At 37.1% G+C, this 18,736-nt stretch overlaps 1 protein-coding gene across 5 annotated transcripts in view; it reads right to left on the bottom strand.

Moving 5' to 3' along the window:
- The window catches only part of LOC110473922 (uncharacterized), a 224,217-nt gene that overhangs the window by 33,069 nt on the left and 172,412 nt on the right, over positions 1 to 18,736 (bottom strand). The window contains exon 6 of one of the 5 annotated variants that reach the window (XM_077785672.1): positions 1,932 to 3,007. The exons of 2 other annotated variants lie outside the window; for them this stretch is intronic. In XM_077785672.1, coding sequence (XP_077641798.1) covers positions 2,976 to 3,007 — 32 coding nt within the window. In that variant the 3' untranslated portion in view covers positions 1,932 to 2,975. Of the gene's footprint in view, positions 1 to 1,931; positions 3,008 to 5,860; positions 6,007 to 16,570; positions 16,627 to 18,736 lie in introns of those variants that run through there. 2 more of the 5 variants (XM_077785673.1, XM_077785674.1) reach the window with 2 other exon arrangements.

Below are 18,736 nucleotides of genomic sequence, written 5' to 3'. Positions count from 1 at the left end.
AGAAACAGTGGAAGTTGTTCCCATGCCATTGTGATTTGAAGGGACCTTGATTTAAAAGCCTACATTTCCTCTATAGCTGGGGTAAAGACAAACATCTCCAGGAAAAGGTTCATCAAAGTTAAATAATTACAGGGTTTATTTGAAAATGGCTGCAAGAATGCACCATGTCAAATAGTGCATTACTAACAGAACAATAGTTATTTGTGTAAAATATGAATAATATTAAGATTTTGTAGTATGTAGTAGATGGCAAGACAATGATGAATCTATCAGAGTAAAAACAAAGCAACGCTATAAAGTCCAAATGCATTTCTGAAGTAAAAATGGACATGAATTTTCCAAACAGAGACATTGTCTTGTGGTGTTGACATTCTCCCAGGAGTCATATCTGTTCACACAAGTCATGTCTGAGAAGAGGGAACAATATTTTTGAGCTTATATGGCTTGACACTGTCTGAAGTCTAGAGAGGGAAGATCTGGTAATTCTATAATTTACAACATTAGTTAATTGAAACACTGAAGAGGAAGAAAAAATGCCACAAAATTATGGTGAAGAATGACTTTCAGACATTTATAGTGGCAATTTGCCTCTTAGGTGGAATTCTCAGAATTTTCATAAAAGATTTGTGCTCCAGCCTTGTACTTGCCTGAGTGGTACTATCAAGTCCAATGATGTCCATACAGCTACTTGACAAAAAATATCTTGATGTTGACTTTTGAGGTACTTGATAATGTTTTAATGCATTTGTTGGTACTGGAAACTGCATTTGTCTCTAGATGGGAAAGCAAAGTCATTTGTAACGTCAGATACCTTAGCATTTTTGAATATTCTTGATGATACCTTAAATTCATAACTGTGCTTCATCATTCTCAGTTTAACTTTTTCAATAATTGTTTACCAACAAATTGGTACATATTTTAAAAGAGTACTTCAATGAAATTAGTGTATCTTAAAAATTTAGTGGGTGGAGAGTATATGGCTAACATGGACAGCAGAGTCCATGTTTGTATTTTATATGACAAGAGCACTAACTTAGTAATTAAGTAAATATTGTAATAAGTATGGCTCTGATATCCACTTGAAGGTTATAACTCCCCAGGGAACAGATGCTTAATTTGCGGCCGTGATAATAACAACCTAATGAACCTCCCATCTTACTGGATAGCTTAATAAACTTCAAAGAAAATAAAACAAGAATCTATGAGTAAAAGTACATCCTTAGCTTTTCATTAAGCAAAATGAGCATGAGTCAAGGCCCAGCATGGCTTCCAAAGTTAAAGCTACTAGCTACAAAGCAAATGTATGCAGAGAAATGTACAACAAAAGACATAGCTTTTAAACCTCCAGTTGAGTTTCCATAAATGTTGCTTACAAAAGCTACCATTCTCTATGTTAACAAAAAGTTGTGGATATGTTCTTCACTAAATCCTCTTTTCTCATATAATCCACCTTGTGCACTTTATCTCAAGTGTGTTTTATCTGATCTAATCCTGGGCTCATTCATTCTCAGATAGAAGCAACAGGATTATTTCACACTTAAACTAGGCCCAATCTTTCTGTGGGTCCATAAGAGGACACCTGGGTAATGAGAAATTATCTCTGGAACAAAAGATTAAGCAGGTGCTGGGGGAAAAAAATGTTCTTTAAAATACAGCAATTTTTAAGGAAAAGATAAAACATTTTTATTCAGAAAATAATGTTCAGAGGAGGCACTATATTTTTCATGAAATGAGATTACACCATTATAAAGAGTGTTATTTGGCACAAGTTTTATTTGGGGAAAAAAAAATCTTTTTCAGTGGTCCTAAAATGACACAGATTTCCCTGGAGTTAATCTGGATTTTAATGGGTGTAAAGTGGGCAGTATACAGGATATATCAGAACATAAGTTTTAACCAGGTCAAAGAGGCCAGTCATACCCAGTCACAGCTTATTCCTTGTTGTACCAGACTTTATTTTAGCACACTTACAGTCAGGGGGAGGAAGAAGAGGAGAAGCTTCATGGCTCACTAAATTAAGATTTTTTTCTTTGCAATGGTGGACAAGACAATTCAGACTTAAAAATAAATATAAAATAAATTTTAAAATAAAAAAATAAACCCTTTGCTCCATACCTACCCACTTAACATGACAGCGTGAATTAGTACAAATTAGTTCAGCTCCTTTGCTTGACTTATCCATATCTATAGCTATATCTATATATCAATCTCTGTTCATCCCCATTAGCTTTTAGAAACCACAGCATCAGCTCAAATACTGTCTTCCATCTGTTTCCAGTGTATATCAGACTCTTGATGTGAAGGTGTGAGGGCAGAGGAAAAATGTACTGGTTTAAAACAGCAGAGCAGTACTTCAGAAGTCATAAACTGATAAAATAAATATTTTCCTATCTTTCTCTCCTTCCCTGTTGTCACCAGCCTCCTCCTGGACCATTGTACAACAGCAGAAATTTCATCCCTTAATTCCACGAGCCCAGTGGCACCATGGACTGATGACTTGACTTTCTGCCTGGTGGTCTTTTGAGTTTTCTTCTCTCCAAAGAAATCAAAGAAATACAACAGGAGCACAGTATGTAAATAGTTTCACAGGAATTAAATGAATACATTATTGAATTAGTACACTAGACACTGAAAACTGATATATACTTAAAAAAAATAAATAAAAACAGAAGAGTGGAAGTTATCTAAATCTTCAGGACTCAGGATGCAGACCAATCTGTCCTATGGGCTTACAGAGGAGAGATGTCCAGTGGGTTTTCACAACCTGCCTGGTAGAAGTTTATTTCTTTTTTCTTTTGTAATATACAGTGCTACATGATGTTAGTTACAGAACAAAAGATTAAATTATGAACAGATGCAATTTAATGGTCTGTGTTTTGCTCTTTTTCCCAATGAGTATTTGGCAGTGCAGAAACAGTTACTTCTACTCTCAGTAAGGCAAGCTTTCCTCACCACCTTGGTCTCCCCAGTTCCTTCTAGCTGGTGGGACTGATCAAAAGGATGGAGGCTGAAAAAAGACAGTAAATAAGTTAAATATCCAAATCTACAGTTAATAGTGTTTTCAGAAATAGCTAAACATGGACCAGCAATTTTGTCACATGCAGGAATTCCTCTAAGCAGGGGCACATCTAGATTAATTTGATTAGTTATCTTTCTCAAAAGTGGGAGCACTAATTCAGCACCTGCTGCTTAGGGTTATTTAACTCAGGATGTGTTTTCCAGGACACTTGCAGAAAAATATCATAACCATTTTTTGACTTGTCATCCAAGAGCATTTTACAGAAATGCAAGCAAACTTAGGTCCATTGATTAGGTAAGATGAAATTTAAAATTAAATTAATATGTACAATTGCATAAAAATGTCAAAATTTTATATATAAAAGTTAATAAAGCCCATTAAATATCAGCAGCCTTTGAAGATCTCATCACTTTTAAAAATGTATGCTAAAGCAAGTTTTTGCTTTTACCTATCTCATAGTAATACATATTTATTAATATAAAGTACCTTTATTAACCTTATGTATGTGGGCATTTCCACTTCTTTGTTATAAAATGTCACTTTTAACAGAACTGTGCTCTTGACTAACCCTTAATTTGTATATAGAAGATATGTGACTGTAAAATTTTTGGCACAAAAACAAACAGCCCCTCTCCATGGTGGGGGATTTGAACTAGGTGAACTTTAAGGTCCCTCCCAAAGTAAACCATTCTATGATTCAGTGATGTGACATTCAAGGAAAACAGCTTTCTGTGCTCCAACAGTACAGTTATTGGACAGGGACCATCATAAAATATTTAATGGAACAAATATCACCCTTAAGAGATTCAAAATGGGAAAAAACCCTATTTCCTAAGGATTGTAATTTGTGCACCAGTTGCTTTTCTCTTTTATCTGAACAATGCAATAAAACAGTGGCTATTTCTTCTGGCAGAATACAACTATATTAAAACTAATGAACCTTTATAGTCCAGTAAAAAAAACAAAATCTTTTGATCTTTTGGAACAATCATGACTAAACTGATATTGTCAAAATTAATTTTTGATTAGTTAAAAATTATTTGCTCTTTTTTTCTCTATAATGGTCTTCCAAGTATGCAAGTTGGAACAACTTATTACAGTTTCAATGTGAAGTTTAAGAACTAAAAAAATCATTTCCAAATTGATGAATGAATAAATAAGACAGAGCTGGTCTTATCTGTATTTATAGGTAGGTACATATATATACATATATATGTGTATGTATGTATACTAATATATAATTATATGTTATGATTTATTTTTCTTTATCTTTATATTATGCTACTTGCTCTTGTGACCAGTAGTGGTAATTATCTGTGCATAGGTACTTGTATGAGAAAGGGAGAACAGATGTCCATGATTATGTAAGTTATGGTAATTAATAGTACATAAATGAAACAAGTTTGTTTTTGTTGATGTGTCACTTGCACACTGCTCCTCTTGAGCATTGGGTTACATCCTGTACACGATCGCCTTATTGTCTACTGTCATAAAAATTCCAGTTCTGTTTCTGAGCAGTCACAGAATGGGACTTGCCAGCTGTCATGGAAAATGTATTCAGTTTCATTTCCACTTAATTTATCTAATCTTAATTCTATTATTATTTTATTACAATTATTTAAGTGCTTGGGGCAACAATCTAAAGTAAAAACAAATAAACAGTAGGAGTTCCAGATAATTTGTAAGTGATCTGAAAGGTCTAATGGAAACATCATTATTGTAGTTTTATTTTTTGAAAGGTTAATATTATAGAGGCTTCATCATTGCTGCTATAGTTAACAGTCTGTCAACACTGACATGTTAAATTTCTGCTTCACAAGATTAAAGGCTAAACTATAAAAACTCACCCTGGACAGGGAAAAAAGAAGTTGTGAAATAGTGTTTAGATATTCAAAAACCCTTTAACTACAGGCCTCACATCATCTTCATTTTCAGCACTATCTACTCAAAACGCAGAAGAGCATCCAAGCCCGTGATTAAGTCCATTTCTCTTCTGCTAAACACTTTCACACAGAGGCCCCTGCCAGCTGCCAGGGCTGTAATGAAATCTGAACATACACTTAAAGATCCATATTCCAAAGTGTCCTTCACCACATTGAGGTGAAGCTGTGGTTTGTCATCCTGGCCTTGGCTGATCTCCTCTCACCCTCTTCAGCAAAACCCGTGAGTAGCTGCTTTCAAGTCGTCTGTCTCCCCATCAAAACATGGGCTTGTCGGGTTTGTGCTTAATCATATCCCTTGGCTTTTGTTTTGTTGCTCAGCCCACTCACAGTTGCTCTCACAGTCTGTATAAGCACAGAGTCCTTCCTGTCACTCATTATACTTCTCCATCACCATTGTTGCCTTGCTTAGACCCTCTCCATAGCATGACTGGTTTAGAGTGCCTTGCAGAAAAATTTATTTTCTCTTTTTTTCCTAATGCATTTATTTATGATGTCCCAATCTCATTTAAATATATGTTTTTATCTTTTTCCTTCTTTTTGTACTCATCATTTAAATGGTATGGTACGTCTCACTCTGTCTGAGCAATAAAAACACATAATAAAAATACATAAGGAAGATGATAAACAACTCACTCAAAAATGAAAAGTTATTAATACACAATTTTAGCCTTATTCTAGAAATTTCTGTTAAGTATGAAACTAGTAAAGTCAAGATTTCTAGTGGTCCCATAATGACTTGGTCGTTTAATTTAATCCACTGTAACAAGATATTTGATTTTACTAAGATGCAGTAAAATATCTTGAGCCTGACCTAGTCATCACTGAATATGATGCAAGGTTTTCCAGTGGTAAAATGTAAAGGGAATCTCCATGAATGGCTGCATCTGAGGCAATGAGAATTCAAAAGGAAGGTTTTGAATGACATCTCAGCTTCTAACTTCTGGTATTTTCAGCAGTATTAAGCATTTCTTCAAAAGAAATTTGGATTTAACTGGATATAAGCAGCTGCAGATAGCTTTACTTATCTATGATTCTTCTCTTTATCTGAAAGGAGACACAGGAAAGAAAGGCAAAATTCCAGAGTGATGACTCCATACACGGTTTATTTAGAAACTGAAACTTGACTTTGTTTTCTAGCAGAAACCAAATGTGTTAGTTTGATTTGGATACAGTATATTGACAAAGGGTGGGTTGTTTCTTTTTTTCATCTAACCCTGGTTGCAGAGATAGAGAAAAAATAATCTGTCCTGAGAGTAAACAATGATCCAAACTCTTTGTTTGCTTGAAATGGCTGACCTTGCTAGGAAGAGGTATCTCAGAGATGATGGTGGCTCCAGAAGGAGTTACGGAATCCTGGCAAGGCGCTCGAGGGCTGTGCGGGCGCTGCCCAGGCTCCGCTCAGCCCTGACCCAGGCTGTGCAGCCCTGGGAAGCTCTGCTCTGCACAGCCTGGCCCACATCTCCTGCTGAGCTGCTGGTGAGGGGAACTGATATTGCCTCTCCAGGCGAGCAGGAAAAGGCACGATGAGCCAAATTCTGATGAGCCAAAATCCGATGAGCCAAAATCTGTGTCCCTACAGTGGCACAGGCATTGCTGACGGTCACCCTGCTCGCAGGGCAGAGCTCTCGTGTCCAGCCCTCTTCTGACGATGGACACCTCGTCTCCTCCTCTGGTTGGTGTGAGAAAGCACCGAGGCTGTGACACAGAAATCACCTTCCAGCTTGCTACTAAGAAAGTTTGGCAATTGACTGCTGCTAAAATAAGGGATATGAAAGTTCCATCTGCAGTTCAGTCACACGGGGCAAATCTCACAGGCCTTACGCAGTCGGAACACCCATGGAGCGCGCTCGGCAGGAGCTGACCCGCAGGATAATAGGGATGCATACTGAATGAATTGGAAGTAACACCTGGCCTTTGTCTGGAAAATTACCATTTTTTTAGGCCAGTCTTCAAAGCTGAACATTTCTTTAGGACTCTGGAGCCATTGAGGAGGCAGACAAAAGGAAGAGAGTCATGGAGAGACGTGTAAAAGCTGTAGGCCGAGCAGAAAGGGCGAGAGGGTATTCGAGAAGGCTGAGGGAACAGAAGTTAAAACCTCAGCATAAAATTCCAGTTCTTCCCATGTAGATCAGTTTTTCCAAGGGTGAAAGGAAAATGAATTTTCCAATGCATCCAAGTGATTTCATTACACAGTTATGTTCTTGCCTAAACTTTAGCCACATACTGTCACCCGTCCTTGCAAGTAATCAGTTTTTGGTTTGTGTTTTACAACATGTACTTAGTTTAAACACAAAATACATCCTTGTCTGTGTGTGCAGAGAGGCACACTCACCTAATTCTGTGCCCTGCCTCTCATTACAGAGTGAGGGAATGCATCTTTTCTGGGCAAACATACATACTGTAGAGGAATAATGGTTTATCTTTAGAAGCAGCCAATGTCCATTTACTACATATATCTAATTGAGGGAAAATACCACTATTCTACACTTGCATCCAAGACTTCCAAAAAAAATGTTCAACTCACTACATTCCAGTGCAAAAGAAACCATTGCACAAACCAACTGGAGGGGTATATGCAGGATACTGGGTAGTTACATTCTCACAGATATCTTGCTCTAGTCTGAGACTGATCCAGCATAAGTAGGTTGAATCTGGTAGAACTACCCAAATGCTTAAAATTTCACACTTTCTCAAATGTTTACTTTTCTGGATCAGACTCTTGTGAATAATTGGGCCTGGAGCTTCTTGGACTATTTTTTTGGAGAGGGGTGTAATCAGATCATAAAAATGAGAATGCCATCTTTATAGGGACTTAACAGTCACAAACTTCAAGCTGATTATCAGCCTAATTGCATGTCATACTCCCCTAAATCAGATTAGTCACAAATGCTTATCAACTGAGCCCTAAAATCCTGATATAGCTTGAAAACATACAAGTTTTTCTGAAGGTTATCTTGGAGACCCAATAAAAAAAAACCAAACATGGCAGCTTTGAATATATCTGGTGACAGTGCCTAACAGCCAAGAGGAATCAGGGAGAATTGCTAGGCAAAGTTACAATCTTTTCAAAACTAAGCCAGTTAGACGACTTCCAGGTCTAGAATCTGCTGTCACTGCCAGCAGCCACCCTCAATATTTTTGCCTTTGTCACAGCTTTGTGACAGCTATTAGTATTTTGAGTAAATTATGCAGCTTTTAATCACATAGGCATCTGATGGTGGTAACTGTCTGTCCAGCCTGAGCAGTTCTGTGCAGTCTGGTGTGAACTGTAGAGGTTACACCAGCCTCCAGGTTGAACCAGTAGTCTCAGAAAACCTCTGCAAGCACTTCATGGATGACAGGACACTACTGTCCCTAGAGAGCAAGCCTGTGCATAGGTATTTACTCAACTCTGTATAATATTCCTTAGCTTGGTGCAGAGCAAGGAGCCAAAGCCATCATTTTTTTAGCATCCCAGTTACATACTGGTAAATCTGGAAGCTATTTCAAATTTTTTCAACCAATATTGTAATCACAACAGCATGTCACACCTTTGTAGAGATACTTCTTGAGAAACAAAGCATATAGTATGGACCTAATAACAGCACAGCTGTACAATACAACTTGGTTGAGAAAAGAATTTCTGATTTACATTTCTTTTCCTCTGCCTGTTCTACTACCAGAATTGATTTTCCCCAATATTGTCTCTAGGTCCAAAATTAAAGGACCAGATTTCTTTATTTCCGGAGCACCTGTTTCCTTTTTTGAAATGTAGGGTAAGTGATAGTGTATTTTTATTTCTAGAGCACAAATAAGGTTGTTTATATCTGCTCAAGTGCCAGAACTTGGTGTACTTTTTTCCTAGTTTTCCAGCTGACTTTCTGTATTTATTAGATTTTTAGTACAGTAGGTGGCATTATAATCAATGCACTATTGACAAAAGCACTTGGATCACACACTCTTTATTTAATTTACTACACCAGTAAATTAAATTAATACATTGTATTTTCCTGGCACATTCAGATACATTATTCAGAAAGGGCACATGGATTGCTTAGCAAACCACTCTTAAGTTATGTCAGGGGCCTTGCTTTTAGACTGTTGATCATTAGCCTATTTTCTGAAAACCTTGCTTGCTGCACATGTTGGGTGGTAACTTGTGAAGCTCGGCCACAGTTCTGCAGCAATTTTAATGTCTACCGAAGTCATAACACAAGAAGGATTTTACTGTAAACTGAAGGCACCATAAATTCTTAATTTCCAACATTTTTAGAACCAATTATACCAACGCAATCTGATTACCATTCTTTTGCACATAGGATTCTCCAAACTAGTTTCATATTACAGGCATAAAACACTGATAAGCATTTTAGCTCCAGCAGACTAGCTGCAGCTGTGTCACATTTGTGTTTCCTTATTTTATGTGTGCCAGTTATCTAGATTAAAGTTGGAATAGCATAGCACTCCACTAGATGACAGGCTTGGTTTAAAGCCAGGCTACTTACTGATGTTTATCAAACAATTTTCAGCTACATACAGTAGCACAATTCAGAAACCTGAGGAGACTCTAAATTATCAGGCATGCTATGAGAAGTCATTGCATTTTTGGATGGAAGATTAAAACATCCCCTTAACAAATATATGGACTCTCCCTAGTCAGGGGCATCAGTGAAATAATCTGATTTAATTTTTTCCACCTAGTTTTGAATGAATGTGTGACCCTCATGGTTCTGAACAATCTTACCCAATCATTTTGATTCACAGATGGATAACGTGTCAAATCAGTGGCCCATGAAGTTCAGAAAGTCCTGCTTTCAATAGGTCATATTTCTGTTCTTTGTTCATTATGCTCATTTAGTCTTTGTTTGCTTGGTTGTGGTTTCTAAGCTATTAGTGACCAATTCAACTCCATGGGCTACCCTCAGGTAATGGTGCATTAAGTTACAGATTATTATTAGATACCAGTTCACCTTGAGCTCCCCTTTACCTAAACCTGTACTTTAGACCATCACAGGTGCTTGCAGGAAGAGAATGACTGCTGATTCTGATACATTCCCAGAGAGGATGCCTCCTAAGGGCAGAGGGCAAGTTTTTCCTGCATGCTGATGACTGCTGGGACTGATCCCATGACTGACCTTCTGGGTAGGCTGCCATAGGAAGGAAAACCTGGTTTGACTATCCAAAGCTAACCTCACCTGCTCCAAGGAACTTCTTTAAAGCTAGATTACTTTCTACCTTAGAAACTAAATTGAAGTAAATTATGTGGAAGGTAGACTGGAACTATGTTCTGAACTTGCAGGTTTTTCTCTTGCTGCTGTGGAAAAAAAATCAACTGTGTGCTGTTCAGAGAAATAAGTCAACAGCCTGACTGCATCACTGACACATCTGTCCCATCTTGGGGCGTCTGTAGTGACCCAAGTTGTGCTCACAGAGGATTTCTTGCACATTGAAGAGTGACAGTGAACTTGTGTTAACTTCAGAGAGAAACAGGGCTCATTGCCTGGTCCTTCTGAGGAAGAGAAACAGCTTTGCCAACAGCATGACTTGAAAGACAAGGCTCTGAGTTAGCATCCCCAACACCTCTCCACTACTTTTGACCGAAGCACCTCTTCTATTATACAGTAAATTATAATAAACAAGCTATAATCAACAGCAATAATCAGCTAGCACTTGGCAAAACTCCATAAATTAATGGAGTTAGGAAATTCCAGGTATCTTGAGCATCTGTAACTTTACCATAGAAACCTTTCTGCGATAAAAGCAAACAAGCAAAATATACCCTGATGCTCAAAAAGGTTAAAGAGCCTATGGTATGATCCTTGCAAATTCTAATTTATTCATTATTCTCTTCTCAGTAAAACCAGTAAAAATTCTCCTTTAGGCTTATGCTGTATACATTTATATTTTAATATTGAGTAAAAATATCCTGTACACTTTCCCTTAGAAATATATGTCTGTGTTTTATTATCACAGGATCTGATTGTTCATATTCTGGAGTTAGTGGAAATTTTCCCACTGATACCAGTGAGAGTAGAATCTGGCTTCTAATTTTTAGAGGATTGAAGCTATCCTTAGAACAGCATATGTTCTACTCTCCACTTTCTTTGATGATTTCTAACATTCTTTTGATGTGGACTCCAAAATAAACCATTTTCTCCTTTGGATATATGTGTTGAAAAAGATGCAAAGCATTGAATAGCAGAGTAAAACATTTTGTGTTTCAGGTCACAGTCCCATTTAAACCAGAAGCTGCTAATAGTTGTTAGTTAAAAGAGAAGAAAATATAGAAGAATAAAAATGCTGGGCAAATCTCTTCAAACTCATGGAAATACCATACTGTTTGGTGTAGGCACACCTGGTATTGTACTGACATAGCATAAAAATGTCACTTATGCCCTGGTGTCTGTCTACAATAGTGGACTGGATATTCAAGAAAAGGTCCTGTGAGCATCCTGATTCTGCTTCTCTGCACTCTGCTGAGAGTACTTAAGCAAAATTAATAGATAGGAGGGTAAATGTCATTTATAAGCACAGAAGCCCATTGCTTCTGTAATTCAATAATTTTGTCCATTGCTCTGGCATGCTGAATGTGGAGGGAGGGGTAGAGGCACATCAGGATTAGATTAATTTAGCATTCACTTTCTCAATGTTACGATGAGAATAAACTCTGATGAAGTCATATGAAGTAAAAAATATATCCAGTGGCTAGAGAATTGTGAAAGATGCCTGGCAGTCTTGCATGACACTGAGATGTCACAGCTCTGATTGACTTCATGGAATATAGTTATGGAACAGAATGCAATCATATTGTTGAATGTAGTAGTCTGGAAAGATGCTTCAATGTTAAAATAATATGTGCGATGTAAAATCTGGGAAAGAATAGATTAGGATATAATTGAGTAGAACAGAACAGAGTCCTTTCAGAGGTTGGGGTTTTGACTGCAGCTCTGAAATGAATTAAATGTTCTTATTTCTGTTTTTTTTCTTAGTGATTAATTATTATCAGATATTCCTTAAGAGCTTTGACATCTGTTAAATGTAATTACTTTCTCTTCCATATGTAAATCAAGGTCTTTCTTAAAAAAAAAGGAAGAGGCAGTTTATACTTCAATTAAGTATTTTTATCTGCAATTTGCAAGTTAAGGTGTATGTAAAGCCTGTGGCTATACTAAAGGCTCAGTTGTGCCTCCTAGGCACAGTGTTAATTAAAGGGTGATGTGGCTTCGTACAACTCTGAGGAGAACTCTGGAAGGGATTTTACCTTGGAGAGGCACAATGCCTCCAGTGCAGCACAGCATGTCAGTAAAATGCTCATGCTGTGCACCACCTGCATTGATGCTGCTCAGCACCTCTGTGGGCCCATTTCTTTCCCACACCCCTCACCCACTTGGCTGGTGTTCACTCCCAGAGGACAACGGGAAGGGACAGTCCTGGCACCTGTGTCCAATTCCTGCGTGCCAAGGGAAAGGTGGTGCTGACATCCTTTACCTTGCTGATAACTGCTCAGGCAGGATACAACTTGGGCAAGGATAAACAGAAATTGCCAAGTGTCATTCCCTAGATACATTCCTCTGGATATAGTTTATATTTTTACTCAGTGTCAGGTCTTTTAAAAGTCTGACAGCATGTATGATGTTTGACAGCTTCTTACATTTTATCTAGGCCCATCCTATATACCTAATTTTGAATAATTCTTTATCCATGTCTGATTTTGTTCTCCTTCACATTTTTCATCAGGGATCATTTTTCCCTGGGGCAGGTCTCTTGACACCAGTGTAGTTTTAGATATGATTTACTCCTATGCAAATAAGATCAGCACCATACCTATAGACCTTTTGCTTAGAATATTGACAGTATCCAAAAGATTTATTCCAATCTCTATGTAAATAATATCTGTGATCAATTTAATACACATTTAAGGGTTTTTCAAGGCCATATTACTCACTGGAATAAATGTACATTTTGGTAATATATTATTGCTATTGTACATCCAATAGATCTAATTCAGCCCAGGGTGATTTTTTTATAAGCGAGTAATAGACCACTGAAAATAGGATTTATTATAGAAATGCCAAGACATTCTTATTTATAGTATAATAGTACAAATTGCCCCTATAATAAATACTCTTCAGTTATCAAATCATCAGTCTTTTATGGTAAAACTGACAAATGATCCCATAGGCAGTATGATATTATTAATGTAATGTATTAACTTTCAATTTTAGGTTGGTTACTGGAGCTGGAACAACTGTACATTATATGATGTAGTTTAAGCAGGACTTGTGACCTAAATCTGCATAACTTTACAGCAAAATATGATTACATATAGTGCTTTAGACTAGCCTCATATGCAATGTGAAAACAGTATCACTCTGAGCCCATAATTCAACATAGATCTGTAGATTGCATCCACTGAGAAGAAACTTTAAACAAAGAATGTCTAAAAAGAAAAATTTTAAATCATGCAGAAAATTTTTGATAAGTCATTGTCATTATTGGTCTTAAGAGAAAGGAGGTCAATTGTTAAGAGCTGATGAAAATAAAGACTAGAATGAATATTCTTTAAAATTAACTTTTGAGGGTTCTTTCCTTACCAGCAGGTGTTTTTTTCATAAACTGTTCACTGTCACTATAGAAGAAACAACAATTAGTTATGTATATTTGATCTGGAAAAAGTGCAGAACCAGGGTCCTTTGTAGAGATTTTACATTTGTATAAAGTAAAACAAAATAAGCAGGCAGGATTAAGAAAATGTTATAAAAGTAAGCTTTGCAATAAGTATTTATTTGAACAATGAGATTGGCAAATCTAACAATGTAAGAAATATATGCTTAGCAACTTTTCATAGCTTAGATTTGTAGTACTCAGGAGATACATTTTTCAGCTCAGTCCCATATTTTAGTCCTAGAAATCCAAATAATTTAAATCATTAATAGTCTCAGAATGATGTATTATTTAATTATATAAATTTTATACTTCAACATCATCAGTAATTTATTCAGAATTGTAACTGCTCTTTTAATGCATCAAATCTTAATTGGAAATAAGTGAAAAATTTCTATTTGTCTTTCTGGTCAGTTCAATAATATTTATTTTGCTTAAGAGAAATCTAGACCATTTTATCGAGCAGCCAGTTAAGTGTGGTCATTGTTGGTGCATTTTTTTGTTGTGCAGAAAATCTTGGTTTCTTGACTTGCCTCACTCTCATCCCAGTACCCAGCCTCACAAGTCAAGCAGAGCAGCTAACTGGCTGATCAAAGTTAGGGCAGCTGGCTATCATCCCCAGACCACATTTTAGCATGGAAAAATTCATCCTGGATCTCAGTCAAAAGTCTTTTCCCTGTCTGTCCTCTCCCAGCCAGTTAACATAGTCCTTTTTCTTCAGAAATTCCTGCAGCTGAAGACACAATTTTATCCCAGGTGGAGATTCCAGTGTTCTTATACTGCCTGAAAAACATTTACAGATATTTCTGCAGTCCGTTCTACTCACGTTTGGCCAGCAGAGTACATCTGTAGTTTTATTAATTTACATTGACATGACTTTAGATTGTGGATTAAGTACTCATTAATAGGCAGTAAAAGTATGTGTTTATATCTCTCTGTCTTTACCAGAAGAAAGCATCTCTATTTATCCCAGCTACTATGTCATTCATGAATAGTCATCTGAAGTGCAATATCCTTCACTCATCCTGCAAGAATGTTCTCTCTTCAGCTTATCTAAACAAACTCTTCAACTATAGAATGCAGCAACTCAAAGCCCAGTTCAGCATCCCTTGTCTTGTCAAAGTTTTGCCCAAATGAGAGCTGAGGTGGCTCATGGGCCAGCAGTTGCTATGAAAGTTAAGAATGTGGAATCATCCAGGGCACCAAAATGAGCTTGAAACAGCCCCTAAATCCCATTCTCCACTGTCTGCATAACAGAATTCATCACCAAGGCTTCATTTTGAGATCAAACTTTTGATCTAGGTACAAAAAGAATTCATCACTGATATATACCTGTAGTTACTTTTGGAGATGCAATTATACCCACTATCCCAAAGCCAGAGGCCAGGTCAACACACATTCTAAGCATCAGATGCTAAAATGCTGGTGGTGCTGTAAAGGCCTTGAACAGCTGCCCATGCTCAGTTCACACTTGATCCTAAGCCCATTGAAGGCGCTGTGAATCTTTCCTTTGACGTCAATGGGCTTCAGATCAGGTCCTGAGCAATTTTTTTAAAACCTCAGAGAAATCAAAACCATTTCTGTTGGAATGAGAGTGTTCACACCCCTTGGTGAAGACTATTTCCTTTCCAAACACAGCTTTCATACCCAAGTCACATCAGCTGAGTTTCTATTTTTACCAAAAGCTTCATTTTTTAAAGAAGCAGGAAGTATGTTTTTACTTATATTTCATCAAGTAGCATCTAAGCTGGTTTTGTTCAACTTTCAAAAATATCCCCAGCTGGGCAGACCAGACCTACAACCAAAAATGCAAAACATTTTAGAAAGTTATGGTCATGTAAAAACCCCCCTTTTTAAATGGACACTCATTGCAGGGGGATTGTCCCTACACACTGCAGTCCCTACAGTACACTCCAGTAGATTATTTTGTCTAAAATGTATGTCACCATGGCAAATGTTATAACATGTATAACAGAACTGATACAACACTGTTAAACAGAGAATCATGATAAATACTATATAAATCGATTTATAAATGTTTCCAAAATTCAAAATAAATCACAAACTATAGTAGACCAGGGAGAGCAGATCTACCTGTCAGGATTGAGTTCTGCTAACTATTTCCTGAAAGTGACAGGGAGATTCCTGGATAATTTTGTCCATTAAAAACAATCCTTGTGATGACCAAGAGAAGAGTGAGATGCTCCCCCTTAATTGAAGACTGGTGGAGGGTGAATATTTGTTCACTGCTTAGGTAGAACAAGGGTACAATGGCATGTTCAGAGACACTGTGTTGATGTGCAGAAAAGGCCAAGCAGAGTACACCAGTTTGAATCTGTTCCCTTGTTTAAGCAGGTCTCCCATAAAGTTTTTCCTGGGGATATCTCTGACCAGTCTGGGATACTTTCTGTCCCTTTGCTGAGTGCCAAAATTTCTATATTGTTTCATGAACACGAAAACTGCTATATTTAACTGTTAAGATTCGCATGTGCCAGTGTTTAAGTATATCATCATTTCAAAGGATAAGGGCATAAAGGATCTTTGCCCCTTGAACTGAAATAACTGTTTGTGGCAATGGACAGACTATTTTAATTAGATTAGCTGAGTTACCATGGGAAAAAAAAAGTTTCTATTAGTTTTCTTTTCCTGCTCAAGACAACCCCACCTCAATGATGGCCATCTCCCATTTAATGTGTGATTGCAACTTTACTCTGAGAGACAGCACTCTCTAGATAAGCTGCATCTTGAAGAATCTCCTATGGACACTTCTTGCCAAGTCCACCGTTGCACTCCTGTTTTATGGGGCCTCCATCCCTGGTGAGAACATACCTCTAAAACAGATGGATAAGGTGATCTTCAACTGCAGTTTCCCCCTGTTGTTTTCTGAGTATTCTGAAAAGATGTACCTCTCAGGGGCTCCAGACCTGTGATTTTGATGCAGGAGCAAAAGCACGTGTTTTGCAGTGGAAGAATGTAGATCTTGAGGGATAACTTATGATGCACACTAGTCCTGAGTAGAAGCTAAGTGAGACAAAATCACATCATTCCCTTGGTGAAGAGTAGTTCAAGCTATATGGTAGACAGTCTTGGGATGAGATAAAACAGAGAAACTCAATACAGAAAAACAAGAAATCAACCTCTAAGAAATCTCTTCTAGATTGAAAATAGCAGCTAAGAAGCCTGAATGAAAAGCACAGTCAACTACTCCTTCTAGACTGCATCGTTTTCATCTCCTATGCTAATGAAAGACTTAGTCTAAGCAAAATTTATTGTCCAAAAAGGGCTTGTTCTGGAACCTCAGATGAGGCCAGTAGAAGGGACAGAGATTACTAGTTTGCTATAATATGTGAAATTGCTCCCAAAATATGTACTGCGCCTCAGATCAAAAACAAGCAGACCAGGAATTACAAAATAAGCTTTGAAGGCAGTGCAGGGGGTCACAAGTGTTTTTTGGTGTGAGGGTCTTAGTGGCCTCAGCTGATGTCAATTTAAAGAGACAAATTATTATACCAGAGGCATAAAAAAATAATGTGGTATTATTCCCTGAGGTATTGATATCTCATCAGACACATTTTTTTGAGTTAAGCAACATGACAAAAAAGAGTTGAGGGGGGAGGGAAGCCAAAAAACCAACCCAAATCCCCCAAACCAAAAACATCACAGCTCCTCTACATATGAATTTAACCAACTAGTTGTCTGGCTTTATTATGTTTTTTTAATCCCATAAAAAACCTTGACTTGCTTATCTGGCTAATTGGGACTCTTCTGGTATCATGACAGTTCAGGAAGCCTAAAGAAAAGGGCTATAAATACATACAGAAAGAGAAGCAATGAATAGGCAGCCATCCTGTGGGTTTAAGAATTGCCCTGGCAGACACCAGACTCCCAGTTCTAACTCATTTCTTTAACAGCACTGGTGAACATCAAAGGGTACAGCATGGAGCATGCTGAGTCCCAATTACACACCTCAAAAGTAAATGTTACTTCAATGGAAAGTCTTTGGAAATTCAAAACGAAATAAAGGCCAAGATACCCAAATGCTCTGTAGAAAATGTACACCCTTACTGATAACAATTGTTTCCTCAAAGTACATAGGTAATAGAATGCATTACATCATTTCATGAAAAATTGTTTCAGAAATGTGTTATGAGCACATATGGGTATTATACTCTGCAAGATATCAGGAAAAGAAGTGTCAATTAATTTCAGTGAATTTCTGTTGTTTTTTAACAAGCCATTTTTAGACATAGAAAATCTTTTCTGAGCGCAGATCGTGTTTAAGGAGAAACAGAGTTAGTACAAATAATTGGTGTGTGTTGAAGCTGAGCAAGCATGAGCTGTTTTATTTTTTTTTAAAAACCCTCTTTAAAAGCTGTGTAAATCCTCTGTAGCTAAATACAAGTTCAAAGAGTTGTGTCTTTCACATCATTTAACAAAAAAATCATTGCAACAACCGTCTTTGATTGTTGGGTTGGTGTTTTTTTCTTTCTTCCCACAGCAACAAACAGATTTTTCTCTAACACCTTAATATACAGTGCAAGGAAACAAACGTAGCTATGTGGCCATAACATTAATTGAAATAAGTAATGGATATGGAAATTAATAGATTAAGTGATCTTTAATTTCAGTTGTACAACCTCTCTAACCTTCATGACAGTGTTTACATGCATACTCCTGTCATATACATTTGACTTCCTGCAAGTATATCCAGTATCTAATGAACTGTCTATGGCATGTAATGAAAGTATAGAACTTCCACAGTCACCAGCACTTGCAATGTTACTTAAATTGAATTATTTTCACAGAAAAAATTGCTATGCTGTGGTAGATATACCAATACTACCTTCGGAAATACATATCAACTATATAAAAGGATTTTTTATATGTGAATGGTTTATTAAGTCTTTGAATTAAACTACCTACAAGAGTGTGTGCCCTTTGCTCCATAGGGTGTTGGTCTTTAGTTCTTCTTTACCTGGTCCTACCTCTAAGACAGTGAGTAGTTCTGCTTTTGTTCTCAGAAAATTTCCTAAGGAAATTAACATAAACCAGGATTAAGAAAGTGTTAAGCCTCTTCTACTATTATTCAGATTCTAGACTGGAAGTACTGCAAATAAGATATAGAAGATGT

Source organism: Lonchura striata, chromosome 10, assembly GCF_046129695.1.
Source record: "Lonchura striata isolate bLonStr1 chromosome 10, bLonStr1.mat, whole genome shotgun sequence".
Lineage (NCBI taxonomy): Eukaryota > Metazoa > Chordata > Aves > Passeriformes > Estrildidae > Lonchura > Lonchura striata.
The sequence above is the reverse complement of the archived record's forward strand: the minus strand, read 5'-3'. Positions and strand labels throughout refer to the sequence as shown.